Source organism: Podarcis pityusensis (genome assembly GCF_964106645.2).
Source record: "Podarcis pityusensis genome assembly, chromosome: 13".
Classification (NCBI taxonomy): Eukaryota; Metazoa; Chordata; class Lepidosauria; order Squamata; family Lacertidae; genus Podarcis; species Podarcis pityusensis.
The window spans coordinates 24277266-24295314 of NC_138038.1; the positions used below are offsets into that span (position 1 = coordinate 24277266).

General features: G+C 46.7%; 1 protein-coding gene across 11 annotated transcripts; it reads right to left on the bottom strand.

Annotated features, from left to right (window-relative positions):
• Window positions 1–2897: 2897 nt before the first annotated feature.
• Window positions 2898–18004, bottom strand: LOC308461075 (uncharacterized protein). Of its 11 annotated transcripts, none has more exons than XM_080977676.1 (5): window positions 17480–17610; window positions 16662–16741; window positions 12891–12961; window positions 4308–4486; window positions 2898–3086 (listed from the first exon to the last, which is right to left on the bottom strand). In XM_080977676.1, the coding sequence occupies exons 1-5, from the start codon at window positions 17530–17532 to the stop codon at window positions 3044–3046; spliced, it is 426 nt and encodes a 141-aa protein (XP_080833802.1). In that variant the 5' UTR covers window positions 17533–17610; the 3' UTR covers window positions 2898–3043. The 11 variants fall into 11 exon arrangements, 3 of the variants coding, with proteins under 3 accessions (XP_080833802.1, XP_080833804.1, XP_080833803.1); XR_013978790.1 differs by lacking the exons at window positions 2898–3086; window positions 4308–4486; window positions 17480–17610 and adding exons at window positions 8930–10505; window positions 17677–17799; window positions 17886–18004 and having other exon boundaries at window positions 16662–16751; XR_013978791.1 differs by lacking the exons at window positions 2898–3086; window positions 4308–4486; window positions 17480–17610 and adding exons at window positions 8930–10505; window positions 17677–17799; window positions 17941–17969 and having other exon boundaries at window positions 16662–16751.
• Window positions 18005–18049: the final 45 nt, after the last annotated feature.

The window sequence follows — 18049 nt, forward strand, 5'->3', positions numbered from 1 at the left end:
CAACACTCTTTCTTAGTTGCTTCTGCAGTGCCTGTACCTGAAACAAAAGGCAATTGGTACAATCCATTTACACATTTTGCATACAAAATGAGCTTGCCATCTCTAAGAATTTCACAGCGAGATTTAGCAAACACCACCTTAAACCCTTGACGATCAAGCTGGGAAACACTCAACAAATTGTCCTGAATATCAGGCGCATACAGGACATTCTTAATAGTTGCATTCAGGCTCTTTAAGAACACAGTTCCCTGAGCCATACTTGTGAGAACTGTCCCATCTGCTTGATGAATTTCTTTCTCTTGCTTCTCAAGCTGAACAAAGAGATTCTTATCTTTGGCCACGTGGTTTGAACAGCCAGAGTCGACCACGAAGAAACTCCGCCCACGTTGACTGGAACAGCGAGAGATCAAGGCCTTTGAAGTAGCAGGTGCTTGGGGATTTCTTCCTCCTCCCCCTCTGCCTCTGAAGTTTCCCTTCTTCTTTGAAGACTTCTTACACTGGAAACTCAAATGGCCTTGTGCTCCACACGAAAAGCACCGCTTCAATTTCAAAGCTTTAACAGCAGCAGTTTCACTTTCACTTTCCCCTGCTGAAGACTCAGGCACATTTTCAAGCATATTTTTAACAGCACAGTCCCGGCTTTCTTTAACAGCCTGTCTGCGATCCCACTCATTCAAGAGCACGCTAGACACATAATCTTCTGTTAGCCGGTCAGAAGGCATTGTGGAAATCTGGGCAGCTACTCCATCATAAGACTCATCTAGGCTATTGATCATCAGCATTGCAAACACAGCCTCTGAAATAGCCAGGTCTCGCTGAACAAGGTCCTGTCTGAGACGCTTTAATTGAGACAGATGGCTAGGCAAATCACCACCTTTCTCCAACTGCAGCCTGCACAGCTTCTTAAAGAAAATCACACTGGAACCAGCATTTTGTCTAAGATGCATATCTCTCAACTTATGCCAAACAGCTGTGCAGTCTCTTGACCCTCTAAGTTCACCAGCAAGTGGTCTGAAACACTCAAAACAATTGTCCCTCGGGCTTTCATATCTGCAGCATGCCACTCAGCCCAATCATCATCATCCTTATCTGGAGGGTCATCTTCTATCGTGTGAAATAGCTTTTCCCTCTGTAAAAGCGCTTTCATCTTTACTTGCCAAACTGCATAGGTTTCAGGCGTGAGGAGAGGAAAGGACAGAGCCATCTGGCCAGAATGTGCACAGGCCATGTCTGCTATTACTTAGAGCAAGACACTTCCCTCGTGCAACACAGATAAAGCCTTGACTCCTTCAGCCACTCTCTCTCCCACTCAGAGCGCAATTAACAGGCAAACAGGGATGCTATCTTCTTTCTTTGGCAGTCAGCAACATACCTCCATAAATCAAGCAGCAGCAACAGCAACAGCGGCAGCTTGAACACTCTGCTCCAAAACAGCTCTGCTTCTGGGCACCGCAAATCAGTCCAGCATGCAGCGTCCGTTCCACCGTCCGGCAATCAGCAACAGAAACCTCTGGCGACTGGGACGACTGGGACGCCTGGGATGACTGGAACAACGCCAGGTCAGACGACTGGAACAACGACTGGGCCCATAACCGATGTCAGCATCGCCCTAGAGCCAGTGCACCAACTGGACTCATGCACCTCAACCCCGACTGGGCTAGGCGAGCTGGGTAGCACCGCCAGAGACCTCCTTCTCACAGGAAACGGTCACAGTGCTGTGGACTCACAGCTCAGAGCTGAGAGCACCGGATTCACTGTCTCAATAATACAGTCGTTGCGCAGCAGAGTTTTGCAGAGTCTTGCAGAGTATAAACCACTCGGAGAGCAGCTCTGTAGAATATCTTCCTTTTATTCTATAACTACAACTATGATACAAAACTATATACAGAGCTGAATATTCTAAGCATAAATCAATGCTACACTGAGAGTCTGCAGCTGCTCTAACAGCAATCTTATCTCTAGGATCTCCAACACTCTCACTCTCTCCGATACACTGACTGACTGTCTCTCACTCACACACACAGATATGTTGCTGGGCAGAATAAGTAGATAGGCAGGACACGCCTCCTTCTCTCTGGAGAGTCAGCAGAGACCATCAGGAGATGATCAGGAGATTCTTGTGTATGGGAGGGGTGAAATCTCCTCACTCAGTAACATCCACCAAGCCTGGAGGCTGCAGGAAATGTCTCACGCAGAGTTCCCAAACCCTGGAGGGATTCGTTCCCTCTCCCCACACCACCCTCCTTGCCTATTGATTTGTGAGACTGTGACAGCCTACAAAGGCTATTTCACAAAGTCTCTTCCAAAGCAGCAAAATGCCATCACTGTCTCCACGGCTGCCTCGCTGTGTATTTTAATAATTGCTAATAGATATGACCACGGGTGGAGTTTTCAAAGAGTCTTCCGTGCTGGAAGTTAATAACAGGCTGATTAAAGTTTAATTGTTCTCTCTTGGAGAACAAAACAAATAAGTGAACAAACATGAGCCAATCAGTTAATAAGATGCAGGGGACAACAGGCTTGCTCTGTGTGATTCTGCATTCAGAGCTACATATTAATTGAGGCTGCCTGGATTCATCAATGCAAATTATTTATCAGCTGGATTCAGACCCAGAGGTGGAACCTGCCATGAGACAAGGTGGGTTCAGGGAGTTATGAGGAGCTGCAGACCGGGAGACAGGCAGACCAGACCCGCAGGGTTCTGTAACACGCCAGGAAGTTCTTCCGTGAAAATGCCATCAAAATAAAAGAAATCATAGTCATGCAAGAGTGTTGTTGTCAAGTCAAAGGATTCACTTCCAGTTATGACTTGCAGCAGAGGTGTTACTTCTCTGTGGCATCTTCCTCTGCAGTTCTGAATACAGGAACCACATGGGCAAATTCATCTGTGTGGCTGCTGGATGCATCCTACCCATTCACCCAACCAAATGATGATCAGGTGGGAAGGACTCTGCCCATGTGCTCTTTGCTTTGCAATTGGCATGGGAAGGCTGGCTGTAGCATAGTGGTGGGCCAACTGTTTTGCATGCAGAAGGTATTGGGTTCAGTCCTTGGCATCTCCAGGTAGGTCTGGGAGAGACTCCTGCCTGAAATAGACAACAATGATCTAGGTGGGCCAATGATCTGACTCAGTATAACTCAGCTTCGTATGCTCCCATGTTCCTAGAATTGACACACAGCACCCAGTGGTGTAGCGTGGGTTGCCAGTGCCTGGGGCTGCACAGAGGGGGGTGGATGTGAGGGAGTGAAACAGATGGAGTACGCATGCGCATTCGACTGCCTAACAGCATCTGCATCACCCAGGAAATTGTATCCACAGAGATGAGGAGAGTCCTTCCATTGTGTGAAGAGGTCACTTCCTGGTTCACAAGGAGAAGCCGGTTTCAACGGAGTCCACGGATGGAAGCATGAGGCTGTACTGAGGCAGCATTGGGTGCTGAAATTTTGTGGCCCTAACAATTTTGCGCCCGGGGCAACAGCCCCTGTGCCCCCCATGCTACGCCACTGGTAGCATCCGTAAAATTAGCGGTGAATGTGAATGGCACCATAGCAAACTTAACTTTATAGATTATTAAGTTTGCTTTCCTCTCTCTGTTTTGTTAAAGCTTGTGTGGTACACACACCAATACTGTATACTTTTCAAGGTAAGCATTTAATCTTATACATTAGCATAAGGTGATTTAAAGTCAAATGCTATTTAGATGTCAGAACAGTTTGCGTAAATGTCATGTCGGCGGCACGCGAATAATATTTGCATGATATGCACAGTACGTCAATGTGCTGATTTGCATAATATTCATAATATTCGTAAGAATATCCCGGCGGAAATGGAGCCAAAGCTTACTGGTACTATCTCCCATGTTCCACAGCTTATCATTTGAAGTTGCGCATGGATTAAAAATAGAGCATTGTTAAAGCAGGTGCAGCTGTGAAACTATGGCAGAAGAGAGAGAGAGAGAAATGTGGGTGTATTGGGGGGCTGGAATAGGCACGATGCTTATTTTCAGCCGGAAGGATGCGTTTTGTCACACCAAGGTCTGCCCTTGTTTATTTCAAATCAAACAAACTTTAAAATGATGGTGACTAACGTGTGGCTCACCAGATGCTTCTGGACTACAATTCCCATCCTCCATGACCATTGGGCCATGTTGGCTGGAGCTGATGGGAATCGGAATCCCCCCAAATTGTTCATGAGACAGCGGTCCTTTGTCTGATCCAGGAAAGCAAATTATTTTGCTCTAACGCTGATAAGCAAAAGAGGAGAAATTCAACAGACAGATGTCTCCCTCCCCCCCCCCCCGCCGTACCTAATGTCTGAAGAGCCCATTTGACCGGTCATGAGTTGGAAACAGGAATCTGGGCTAGACAAGACTTCCTCGATCTGATCCGCCAGGGCTCTGGTGTTCTTGGAGGGTGTGCCTGAAATTTCGCTCACTGGAGGAGTTACCATAGCAATTTTCGTCTTCCACGATAATGAAGACGCATCCTGATAAAAATATAGAATGCAAAGGTCACGCCGGAAGGTGTTAGCACAGTGACAATGCTGTCTGGTGGAGCCAGACAAGGGCAGCTTCCCATTGTTGGAGAGATCAGCTCCCAGGGCAAGGCAGAGAAAACAGAAGTCCAGAGAGGGAAAGAGAAAGAGAGAGCAAGGGCTAGAATACTAAAGACAACACAAAGCAAACAACTATTATCTCTATATTCTCATATCTGGGAAGGAGCAGAGGCCACGTTCTCTTTGTTGTGCGTCAAGGGAGCTAGTTCAATATGTAGACGAGGCACAAACGGCTTCATGGTCCCCATCATAGCTGTCAATGTTTCCCTTTTTTTAAGGGAAATTCCCTTATTCTGAATAGGATTCCTCGCAAGAAAATGGAAAAGTTGACAGCTATGGCCCCCATCCCTGCCACCTCAGGGGTTTACATATTCTCGGTCACTGCAGGAAGCCATTGCCCCATATCTCCTCATTCTCACCCACCTAATGGCTAGTGAGGTGCTGTCATGACATCACTGCGATGAGACTTGCCCCACCCACCCACTTCTGCAAGTGGCAGCCAATGAAATGGTTCCGGGGGCAAGGAAACTCGCAACATGCATGATGGTGTCACATTAGACATGTGCCTTCCATACACCCACCTGCCCCCACTTTCAGGTGGATCCCACAGGAAGGAGGATTCAAACACTCGTGAGTAGAGATGGAAGGAGCTGTCCATTTCGGTTTTCTCTGTCTCTCGTTTTCCCAAACTTTAATTCAGCTGTCCACATTTTGCAGCAATTTGCAATTTACGCACACATAGTGGGTACCCCGCCCCCCCCCAGAAAGCTGATCCTTCAACAATTTGGGGGGGTATTATATGGAAAAGAGACACTTAAGACAGTTCACAGAGCAAAAGTAAGGCCATCTTTAGCCTAAAGCAACTGAGATATATATATCTCAGATCCACAATAATACTGTTGTTCAGCCTGCCTGGAACCCCACCTCAGTATCTCTTGCCTCTAAGCCCAGAGTGTCTAAGTGTCTGGTTGTGAATCCAGACCTGATAGGGAAGGTACACTCTGCACATGCTCATTTCTGCTCTCCTCGAGTTCATTTGTTTTAGCAGCAAACTCTAGCGTTTGAATATTCAAGTCTAAGCCAGACCCGGCGAGTCCTCCTGGCTGCAATTCAACACGGAGAGAATTAGAAAGCTCGATTTCGCTGTCTAAAGAAAAAATATATAAGACTACAAATCCCTCCCCTGCTACCAGCGACTTGACTAGTGAGCAAATTTGTGGCGAAAGCAGATGGCTCAGAGAACTTTAGTGTTTAATTAAAAGTGCTTAGGATTCAGTGCTAATTACCCAGGCGTCCCCTTGAGAGGAAAAGCCTGCCTCGCCAGGCTAGGAGAATGGATGCTTCCATCCATCACCTTGGCCTGCATCTCTGCCTCTGTGAGCAGTGGAACTCTTGGCCGCAGATCTCCAGTGAGGAGGCAGAGGAGAAGGCGGAGGAGGAGGAAGCCCCAGACCAGGCAAATCTTTTTCAGGCTGATCTCTCCATGCTTGCCACTCCAGGGTTGACATCTGACTCCCCCCACCCCTAATTGTGCTGTTGTCACACAAAGCCTTAGGCCACCTTGACTTACCAAAGGATTAAATTAAGCTTTGCTAAACCTGCCACAGAGGCCTCCTTTTACAAGCCGTCCTTTTGTTCCTCTGCCAGCAGCAAGCAAGGCAGGGGATGCAAATGAATTCTGCACACAGAGCAGAATAATGAAAATTTACACTGTGTCGTATTGTTCGGCTCCTGGTCATGCTACTTAAATAGCGTCCCGGGTTTCTTTCCTCTGCTTATAGGAACTCGTTTTTAAAAGGGGATTTTGTTTCCAGAGCAGCATCTGGTGTGAACGAGTGGAAGTCTTAAAATGCAACTTGGGGTTGACACACACACAGTCTCTGATTTGTTCTGTAGTGTGTCACTGTCATTTGGCAGCCAAAAATTGCTTTCAGGCTATAGCACTGGACCACACTGTCAAGTTCTGCTGAAAGAACTGCTCCATTTGGCTTCTCCTCTACCTGAACTGGGATGCGGGTGGCGCTGTGGTCTAAACCACTGAGCCTCTTGGGCTTCCCGATCAGAAGGTCGGCGGTTTAAATCGCTGCAAAGGGGTGAGCTCCCGTTGCTCTGTCCCAGCTCCTGCCAACCTAATAATAATAATAATTTATTATATATACCCACCCATCTGGCTGAGTTTCCCCAGCCACTCTGGGCGGCTCCCAATCAAGTGTTAAAAACAGTACAGCGTTAAATACTAAAAACTTCCCTGAACAGTAGTTCAGTCCATAGTAGTTCAAAAGCATGCCAGTGCAAGTAGATAAATAGGTACTGCTGTGGCAGGAAGGTAAACAGCGTTTCCATGTGCTCTGGTTCCCGTCTTGGTGTCCTGTTGCACCAGAAGTGGTTTAGTCATGCTGGCCATGTGACCTGGAAAGCTGTCTGTGGACAAACGCTGGTTCCCTCAGCCTGAAGCGAGATGAGCGCCACAACCCCATAGTCGCCTTTGACTGGACTTAACCATCCAGGGGTCCTTTACCTTTTTACCTTACGTACCTGAACGGTTTCCCTTCCCTGGTGGTGCTCAGAACAGTTTTGTACATTTAAGAACCAGTGCTTGAGTTTGCTTGTCTTCCTCTTCCCTCTTCATCCCTTGTTCATTTTGTGCCACACCTTTTTGACTGTAAGCCTGAGAGCAGGGATTTTATTATGTGCTCATTATCTCATGCAAGCTGCTTTGTGGGAGTTTTCCAGCTTTTCAGCAGGATTAAAAATGGTGCAAATGAACCAGTGAATAAATAAAATACAAAACAAATATAAGATGCCCAAAGCATAGTCTCTGCCTATTTCTGCATGAGGTGCAACCAGCGCTCTTTAACCCCATCCGAGTCAGTAGCTAATACCCAGATGCCAACTGAAAGAGAGTGAGCAACTTTGAGATCACCCCCCCCTTTTTCTAAAAGGAGAATGCTGTCAGAGTGACACATGGTTTATTTGCACATCTGTACCAACTGAGCATAAGATGGACAGCTCATAGCACTAACTCCAACAGATCCTTGAACTGTCGGCCAGCTAGCTGAGGGCATTCAATAGCTGTCAAGTTCATTTCAATAAACTGGATTGGCTTGACTGATCCAGCCAAATCCAGCAGCCCAAGGGCAGTGGAGGCAGAGGCGCTAGAAACCAACATGGGCTCATCATCACAACTGGGCCTACGCTCTAGAACCTTGTGGTTTGGTGGTCCTTGCACCAGGGACCCCTAAATTGGGATCTTCAGAACCTGGACCCTCAGAATACGAATCCCTTGAGGAAGCAATCCCCTCTACACAAGGGAACCACCTCCAAGTAGGCCTGTCAATGCAGGCCATAAACTAGGAAGGTGTTTTCTGAGAGCCTGCCCCTTTAAGGCCCTCCATTCATCAAGAAAGGGGCGGAGTCTGGGAGGGGCAAACTAGAGGCATAAAAGGCCTTCATCCAGCCCCTGGGTTTGCTGGAGCAAGTTGCTCACTCGGAGCTGTCCGTGGTGCCGCACCTGCAGGCATGCTTTCCAGGACACGGCAGGACAGCTGATCATGCCACAAGAAAGTCTACAGGGCAAAAAGCAGGATTTTACAATTGTGCAGTTAGAAAGAACACTGAAGTTCATCTAGTCCAACCCCCTTGCAATAAAATAATAAAATAAAATAAAATAAAATAAAAAAATAAAATAAAATAAAATAAAATAAAAATCAACCACAGTATCCCTGATAGGTCAGCATCAAGCTTAGAAAACTCTAACCATGCTGTGAAAACTTTGATGAAGGAATGGATTCTATTTACTCAGGTGTTCAGGTCCAGAATCTGTTTGTTTATAATGCCAGTTTTAGCCCTGAAACTTGTGATATTTCCAGAGGAGCAGCACTGTTAGTTTTTCACAGGAAAAACAAGCAAGAGCCTTGGGGAAACCTTAAAGACAGATGGATTTATTATAGCACAAGCTTTCGTGGACTAGGGTCCACTTCATCATATTGACTACTCCTGAACAGGTACAGAATGATTCTTCCGGCACTGCTGAATGACTGCAACCAGCCCAGAGATTACTGATCACTGGGTGCTGGCAAGACACACTGTTGCCCAGTTTCTGAAGGTTGTGTGGGGCTAAGGGTGGGTGCTCACCCCCATTTCTCACACTTTGGACAAGTAGTCCTTTCGAATAGATGGCCTTTTGCTACTTTCTAGCTCTAGACATTTTCTAAAAATATTTTTTTATTAAAGAAAGACTTGAAATGCAAGAAAGAAGAGATTAGGAACTTGTTTAAAAGATATTAACTACAAAAATCGCTGCATACCTCAAAGAGACTCAAAACATAATAATAATAATAATAATAATACGCTGTCCGTCTGATTGGGCTGCCCAAGCCACTCTGGACGGCTTCCAGCATATATAAAAACACCATAAAACACTGAGCATTAAAAAAACCTCACACATTAAAAACAATTCTAGGTTGATAGTCATAAATAAGATTGAAGAGGCTTCTCCAATAAGCAATTGATGGAGGGAGGCACGTTCTCTGCCTAAAAATGCAGTAATCAGATGCATAGCTATCTACGACCTGATGATAAGAACAGCACACCAATATTGGCCAATTAATCTGAAATACATTCCTATCATGCTTTTGTATCCCAAACTGGGTCCACGAGGCAATAAAATTGTCCTAAAAGATTAGATAAATATATATCACAATGAAATAACAGTGCTAATTAAAACTGAATCAAAGTCAAGCTTATACAAAACGGCAGAGTGAGCAAATCTAAATCTAAAGCAAGCAAGTAAATCAGCCATGGATTTTGCCTCCTTCTTAAGGGCTAAAAGAGAGTAAGCAATGTCACTTGGGGGAATTGCAATTGCTGGAAAGGCCTTGCCCTCAGTAGGCCAGCCAGTCCTCATTCCTCAGGGGACTGGATTTTGCCCGGCCAAAGACTAGCCAAAGAAGGCAGCAAGAGGTTCTCTCCACCCAACATAATTTCATTCCTACAGGGCTCTGCATCCGCCCTCCTCTCCTCCACCCTGCTTTAGAGCAGAGGCATCCCAGAATAATCTCTCCCTGCTTCCTCTCTCCCCCCTCACACTTTTGAACGGCATCCCAAAGAGCTCTGCTCCAGGTGAAAGTAGGTGGAAGAAATACTCAGACACTTTGAAACTCCCCTTGCAATTTGCCCAGCCGGCAGGGTCTATATTTAGTTTTAATTAACCCAGGCAAAGCAGTCTCGGGATTATGCAGCCGGAGGAGCCCTTCCTCTGACTGACAATTTGCTAGCAACCACCTGCCTGAAACGTCTGAGGCAAAAAAAATATGTGGAGCTCCAGAAATATGGAGACATGATCTGGGCAGATTGGGCTATGGAGATCTGAGCTGATCCCACAAGGAGCTCACAAAGTCTCTCAGCGTTGGCTCTAGCTGGGACTCTTAAATTGCAATTATCATCACAAAAATGGTTTCTGAGTTACTGTTTCAACATGCAATTTGCTTGAAATATGGATTGTTTTATGACTGTTGGCTTTGATGATAGCCGCCGTGAATTTCTTCTGAAAAACACTCGGGACATTGGTTTTTAATAAACAAAAGAATAGATTGTTACTAAATAATAAAATAGATTAAAAGCTGTGATTCCTGAGCAATGAGGGAAATGCACTCTGCACATGATCAGAAGCACAGAATGTTGGCCGGGTGCCTTTGATTCCCGCTGCTCAACAGCAGATGTTTAGGATGGAGCATTACTTGTGGATGCTGTTGAGAAAAGGAGCAAAGTCGGAAGAGGCAGCCGACTGTGGCAGTCAATCATGGATCCCTTTGGCTAGCTTGCTTGGCAGGTAAGACACCGTTCATCTTCCCCTTGCTGCTTGCACTTCCTCAGGAGTTGTAAATTTTGCCAGCTGCAGCAGCTGATGGTGGAATCGTGGGAATGAGGAAAGAGATGAGATTCTCCAGTTCTGCCAAGCAAGGGGAGGGAGAGAAAAAAAGAGAAACCAAAGCATTTTGGCTGGGCTTGTCCTATAAATATCACGGTTATTGTTCCTACAAATATAGAGTGACTCTCCTGCACTAAATCTTGTGGGACAGAAGCTGAAGTCAACTCTTTTGCTGATTTGCAGCTCCAGAGGGTATCACTGGAACCTCGGAAGCAGCATAGCATGCGATGCCAAGAGGAAACGCAGGCAATCGCACCAGGGCAGTCTTCTCTTGGAGGTCGCCCTCTTGCCCATCAGACCTCCCCCAGCAATGAGCAGCTGAAATGGTATGCATGGAGACAGGCTTACCAGAAAGCTTCTCTCTGTGTGTGTGTGTGTGTGTGTGTGTGTGTGCACACGCGCGCGCAAAAATCTAAATCTAGTAAATGGTTTAGAGAGTTCTCATAGGAAATGATTCTCATTCTCTCTCTCTCTCTCTCTCTCTCTCTCTCTCTCTCTCTCTCTCTCTCCCTCTCCCTCTCTCTCTCTCTGTGAGTCGAGGACCCGCCACCCGCATAGGAGTATAAAGGTAAAGGTAAAGGTAAAGGGACCCCTGACCATTTGGTCCAGTCGTGCCCGACTCTGGGGTTGCAGCGCTCATCTCACTTTACTGGCCGAGAGAGCCAGCATACAGCTTCCGGATCATGTAGCCAGCATGACAAAGCCGCTTCTGGAGAACCAGAGCAGCGCACTGAAACGTCGTTTACCTTCCCGCCAGAATGGTACCTATTTATCTACTTGTACTTTGACGTGCTTTCGAACTGCTAGGTTGGCAGGAGCAGGGACCAAGCAACGGGAGCTCACCCCGTCGCAGGGATTCAAACCGCCGACCTTCTGATCAGCAAGTCCTAGGCTCTGTGGTTTAACCCACAGTGCCACCCACGTCCCTGCATAGGAGTACAGTAAGACACAAAGACACATTATTTTAGGTTAATGGGCAAAATTAGGCCACAACTTTTATTGGTTACAGCATGTGAGTAGTATTGGCTTAGGCGTTGGATGAAACAGCAATACCAGACTCCACCCCGCATAGCCAGGAGTCATATCAGGGTTAACAACCAATGGGAGGAGCTTGTTGATGCAAATACAACTGGAAGCTCCCCCATGACGTCACCAGGGGTTGTGCCATGGCCCTTGCCACCAGCAGGGCATCGGACAGGATCCACGACCGCCGGATTCCTTTAACGGAAGACCCAAAAGAGGAGGGGTAGATGATGGTGCATACCCAATCCTCCAACACAGCACACATATTCCAGGCAAGCACGCCTCCCTGCCCCAGTGGGAAGCTGTTCCCACTCACAACCCCTCCCCTCTGGGAGGAGGAGAGGCCCTGTAAGACTGTTGTCACACTGCAGTTCACTTTACCACCACAGTATCACCACAGATTTCCTAGCGCTGCTTCGCCATTGCAGCCACATTGCACACGGATGAGAAGGGAGAGAGTGGAGGGAGACGCAGACAGAGACAGAGGCCCAAGTGATGGAGGAACTGTAAGGACAGGCTTTGCAGCTCCCTAGCTGTTTTGCTCTATCATCACCACCTGCCTCTTCCTTGCCTTCAACGGCTGAGGCCGAAATGGTCTTGTTGGTGTGAGGTGGGCAGTATGAACAGGAGGGGTGGGAGGAACAGGAGCCTGCAATCAAACCGAGCAGGATTCAAACTGGTTCAGGGAGGGGTGTGCATCAGAGTCGCCGTGAAAGACTTTTCTCCCAATTTTTCGGCAGGGGTTTCCATGCAGGCTTCCATTGAATCCCCTGCTAAAAGAATGGACAGAAATCCATTTTAGTAAGAGATGTCAATGTTCATCCCTTTCTGTTTCAGGAAGGAGTTTGCATGGAACCCCCGTTACGATGGAGGCATTGTTTGAGCAACAGGTCCTGCGCAGGTAAAACAATGAGGGGATGGGGGGGGGAGGACGACTCAGTTTTAGCAGGGGACTGTGATGCAAACCTCTTCTTGGGCCCCACTCAAGGGAGGGGTGGCCACAGCTCAGGAAGAGAACATCTGTTTTGCATGCAGAAGGTCCCATATTCAATCCCTGGCCTCTTCTTGTTCTCTTATTCTATATGTTAAGTCTGCAAACTGTGCATATTCCATCAGCTTAAGTTGCCATTCTTCTTTAGTTGGGACCTCACTCATTTTCCATTTTCGGGGCTAACAAAACACGGGCCGCTCCCCCTGCCATCATTCTGAATTTCACCTCCTGATCCAAAGGCTCCTCCTTCTTCCCCTGTTTGGCCTCAGGGATTGTGCTGCATTCATGACGCCATCCTCTGAGAGCTTCTTGCTCTCGCCACTCATTTTTATGGGTCTAGCTTACACACACGAACACACACACACCAGGTATCTTGTGCCCTTCCCACTTACTTGCACTCCGAGGAACCAGAAGTGTCCACGCTCTTTCTCATTGTGCTCTTGATCTCTGCAGCCAGGGAATCCTGCAATTCAAAAAGTCACAGTGGGCAGGTGGTCTTTCACTAGTAAAAGATGCTCAGGGAATTCCCAGAATCATTTTCTTTTTCTCACTCGTTTCCCATTTTGGGGCTAACAAAACACGGGCCGCAGTAGTGGCATACATAAATAACCTTTTTTGGCACCTGGGAATTTCAGTCTGAATTATCCTCAACAAATAGGACTCTGGATTTTTTTTGGGGGGGGGGGAGGTACTTTTAAACATTTTTTTTCAATTCACTATGGATTATTTCCCAATACTCTTTTACCCTTTTACAAGTCTACCACATGTGAAAGAATGTTCCCTCAACCTCTCTGCATCCCATTTTCCTCAGGCCACTCCTTTGACAGGCCCTGCTTTTTGCCCATTCCTCAAGTGATTTTGCCTGGCTGGAATGTGCCCTTGAACCGTGGCAATATCTCTTGCTTGCATGGCTGGAGGTAGCGGGGGGGGGGGGTTGTGTGTGTGTGTGTGTGTGTGTACAGAAACATCTACCTTTTATGTAACTAGAAGAGTAGAAAAGTAAGCGTAGCATCCATTGCGCAGCTTACTGTTGCCTTAGGCCCCTGCCCATGAAGTCCCTGGAAGGTTCCGCAGAAAAGAATGCTGCCTTTCAGCTGAAGCATTTACTACATTTCTGGCACAATTGATATAACCAACTGGGCTGCAGAGCGAAAAGCGGCGGGGACTGTACAAATGTGCCGTTTTACAGAAAGATGAGACAGGTAAGCGGGTTCCTCAGCTCTCAGCAACCTTGTGCCTGTTTCCCCCCGGAATCTTCCAGCGGGGCTTAATAATTGTCGATTGCATCCTGTCAACCCACATCTTCCTCAGCTTTCATCTGTCTCTCCTGCCTATTGCATTGCTTGACATGGTGTCAGGTGGATCAGCTTGAAAGGCGTCCTTGGTCATGCACCAGGGATGGAGCCGCAGCAGACTGTCTCAAACTGCTGTTTCAAAACACCTCCGCTTCTTTGCAGTCAAAGGCTCCCCTCCTAACCATCCCTGCACCCTCCTACTTATTGAAGCGAGGGGTTCCTGCCAGCATACGGACCACAGGATGTTCACCTGCCTTTCATATGTTCCGGGTTTCCAGCCAGCTAAGAAGAATTTCAGTCAACTAATTTGTCTTTTTCACCAACTGATTACTTTTAAATACATTTGCATGCTGGGAAAGCGTCAATATAAGTGCCTTTTTCAGATAGCAAAAGGAAGTAGGGTGATAACTAACTTACAATAAACAAAATCTGCCACTTATAGATGTTGGGAGGTAAATGGTTCCTTTCCCCCACCCTCCACCCTACCTTTTTCTATTTCCTGTTATAGGAAAAACACCAGACACCCAATATCCTCCAAAACACACACACACACACACCAGCCAGATTGATTAGAATTGGTCCTCTCCAACACAGATGGAAGATCTGTTATTTTTAAAAGCTCTGTGACAGGCTGAAATTCAACAGGCAATGCTTTCCCAGGCATTGATTTCCCAGCTGCAGTGATGGGTGTGCTGCCTGTTGAATTCCTGCCTGTCATGCACCTGCCAAGGCACAAAGACATTGTTTTTTTTGGGGGGGGGGAAGAGTGGCCAATCTCTTTGCAGAGTCACGTAATACCTCTTCAATATTGTTTGTCCCTGGCTGATTCGGGAAAAAAGTTTCAGAGCAGCCCTGTTGCCTTCTGTAGTATCATAATTTTCAAACCAGCCACATCTGCCTCCCTCCACCCCATTTCCTTGCCTAGACAGTGCTCATCCTTTTCAATTCCAGGTCAATTACATCTCTACTCAAGATTCTGCCTGCCAATCTCTCTCTCTCCACTATTTTCCTATCAAGGCATTTTTCTTCTTCATTAGCTGCTGAGAATGAGATGCTCACTTCAGCAAGGAGGTGGAGGTGTGGGGGAAGCAAAGGCATATTGAGGAGAGGGGACTTGAAATCATTTCCGTGGCCAGGAAAGGTGACTTTTGCTATCCAGCAATAATAGTTTAACCACGGGACCTGACATGGCAGAAGCTCTGCTCTGATGAGTATAGTTAATACTAGAGCTGTGCTGAAAATTCCAAGACCGACGTTTTCAACTATTCATTAGGTGATTGGGGAGAAATCAAACTCTCCTGAAAAATCAGGAGAGGGGATTTTTCTGAAATGTTCACTTACCTTCCTTAGCTTTACAAGGTAGTCCATGATCAGAAGAGACTTTTCACGTATGCGACAACAGCGGCTAGAATATTACTGGCCCAAAGATGGAAAAGCGATGAAATACAGTGGTGCCTTGCAAGACGAAATTAATCCGTTCCGCGAGTCTCTTCGTCTTGCGGTTTTTTCGTCTTGCGAAGCACGGCTATTAGCGGCTTAGCGGCTTAGCGGCTATTAACGGCTTAGCGGCTTTAAGAAAAAGGAAACAAACTCGCAAGAACTCGCAAGACGTTTCGTCTTGCAAAGCAAGCCCATAGGGAAATTCATCTTGCGGAATGACTCAAAAAACGCAAAACCCTTTCGTCTAGCGAGTTTTTCGTCTTGCGAGGCATTCGTATTGCGGGGCACCACTGTACCAGCTAAAGAACAATGGCAAGAAAAACTGGTGGAATACGTGGAAATGGCAAAGCTAACCAAAGGATTAAGAGACAAAGACAATAGAGACTTTAAAAAAGAATGGGAACCATTCATGCTGTATTTACAGAAACAATGTAAAGAACTGGACTCACTAGGAAGGTTTGAGTAAACACTTACAATGGACAAAATAAATATAGATATAGAAAATAGAAACTAATGTTAGAATGGTAAGAGGATAATAACATGTAAGTTAAGTTTAATTTCAAGAGTTAACAAAATAAGCAAGGAAATTTATATGTTAAAAAAAACAGAAGAGGAAGTCGTGGGGGGGAATTAGAAAATGTACGTTATGTTATTGAACATTACTATGATATAAATGTAAAAGTAAATAAAAATTATTTAACCAAAACAAAAAACAAAACACCAAGGTAGTCCACGATCTCCCATTTTTCCCTTGCTTGTTTCAACTTAAAAAAAAATGTCCATAGCTGGTAACAGCAGCAAAAGACACTCTTTGCTGCTTCCCACGGGGTACAGTTCCTGGAAGGCTTAGGAAGCGCTGCCATCTCATCCCATCATTCCCAAGGCATTCTGGGAAGTGAAGCCACACATGAGACTCCCTAATCTACAGCTTTCCATCTGCTGAACTTACGGACAAGAGACTAGGGGCCCGTCCACACTTTTGCTTATCCTCTGCCTAGAAAGCATGAGTCTGAGCAGTTTCCCACTTGAACTGCTCTTTCTAGGCATGCTTCTGAGCAGTCGTCCCCCTTGCCCGGTTCCTTTCCAAGGGAAGACCCACTCTTTAGCTCTGGCTCTAAACCAGAGTAAACATCAACCTGGGTAAAACCCCATATTGCCGCTCCGATTGACTGCTAGAGAGCAGTTTCCCCCACCTTTGGGTGGGGGGAGGGAAACAGTGGGACAAAATGAAGTGTGGATAAGCCCTCAATAAGTTAAGTGGCAACACACCCACCCCAAGTGAGATAAATTGATCTGGTCAATCCCCCAAAGGAGCAGAAAAGCAGTTACCATTTTTGCAAGGGGTTATATTTTTGGAAAAGGGATGGTTTTGGCTCTGTCTTAGTTAATCTGCTGCCTATTTGGTGACCCAGGCTGCTTTAAACTCACCTTGAAATTTGGTAGGGGCAGCGATTTGCAATTGGATCTGATGCTGCCTTTCAGCTGAAGTTGCTCTTGGAGTGGTTCCACTTCAGGAATCTGAACACACATTAAAGGAAGAGGAAATAACTTCAGCAGGATTATTCTACTTAATTGTTACCTAGTATTTCTCTATCTTATCTTTCTTCCATCGTGGACCTCAAGGCTGTGAGTTCCCAAGCTGTCTCTCCTCAGATCTCCTTAGCATCATCTGGCTTAGGGCAGCAGGTGCTCTCAGAGACCATTTGCAAAATCTCCCGTTGTGCACAGGTTTCTGTATCTACAGGTATTCCAAGGGCATTTGGGTAGGTGCACAGGGTGGCCCCGAGGTGCTGCCTGAGGCAGAACAGCAAGGCTGGCCAAGTTATTTCAGTACCATGGACAGAAAAGCCCTCCTCTCCCCAACGCTGGAAAACAAACATGCAAGGATCACGCAAATCATTTTGAGGAAGGGCTGTAGCTCTGTGGCAAACCATTTGCTTTGCATAGAGGAGGTCCAGGACTCAAATCTGAAACCCTGGAGAGCCTCTGCTCATTGGTATAGAGAATACTCAGTTAGATAGACCAATGATCAGCCTCAGTGTCAGTGTCATTTCCTATGGTCCTAATTTGCCTGAAGCAGTCACATCAGGCAGTAGAGCACAAGGCTCTTAATCTTGTTGGGCAAAAGATTCCTGCATTGCAGGGGGCTGGACCAGATGGTTCTTGTAGTCCCTTCCAACTCTATGATTCTTTGACTATGACTCTATGACCTCATTCTGCCTAATGGGAGGGGATAAAGGCTGCACCTGTTTTCATCCCTTTGTCTAGCCAAAGCTACAGGAGCTCTGTCTTCCTCCATCACACCTGATCACCACCATAGCAGGAAAGGGATCTGGGGAGAGAAGCGGGTTGGACTACGAAGATGAGGAAGTTTGGGGTTCCAGGAGGGAAGAGGGGGAAACCACACGTTGGCTGCAGCTTTCCAGCAGCACAGTCTGTTTACCTTTTTTGACTCTAGCCTTTGTTGAAGGGAAAGGCACCACCAAGGCTCAGCAGTTGCCTTGCATGCAGACGGTCCCGGGTTCAATCCTTGCCATCTCCAAGTGGGGTGGTGAGATACCCTTGCCTGAAACCACAGGGAGTCACTGCCAGTCTGTGTTGACAATATTGAGCTAGATGGACCAGTGCTTTGATTCCAATAAGGCCACTTACTAAGGTCATACGCACCATGTGTCATGAAGAGAACCAGCCCAGATCCTGAACCTACCAGTCCAGGGAGTGGAGACGGACTCCTCGCCGCTAACCCCTTCCTCTTTACCCCAGCCACCCATTAAGGCCTGGGCTAAAAAGGTCATAGAGGCAATGATGACATCACA

Bases quoted from the DNA above. Each gene is read 5' to 3' on its own strand.
- LOC308461075 (XM_080977676.1), bottom strand. From the start codon at position 17,532: ATGGAGGAAGACAGAGCTCCTGTAGCTTTGGCTAGACAAAGGGATGAA. The intron at 4,487-12,890 runs GTAAGTGGGAAG...TATTTTTATCAG, and splicing joins TCTGGTTCCTCGGAGTGCAA to GATGCGTCTTCATTATCGTG. The intron at 3,087-4,307 runs GTACGGCGGGGG...TGTCTATTTCAG, and splicing joins ATGGGCTCTTCAGACATTAG to GCAGGAGTCTCTCCCAGACC.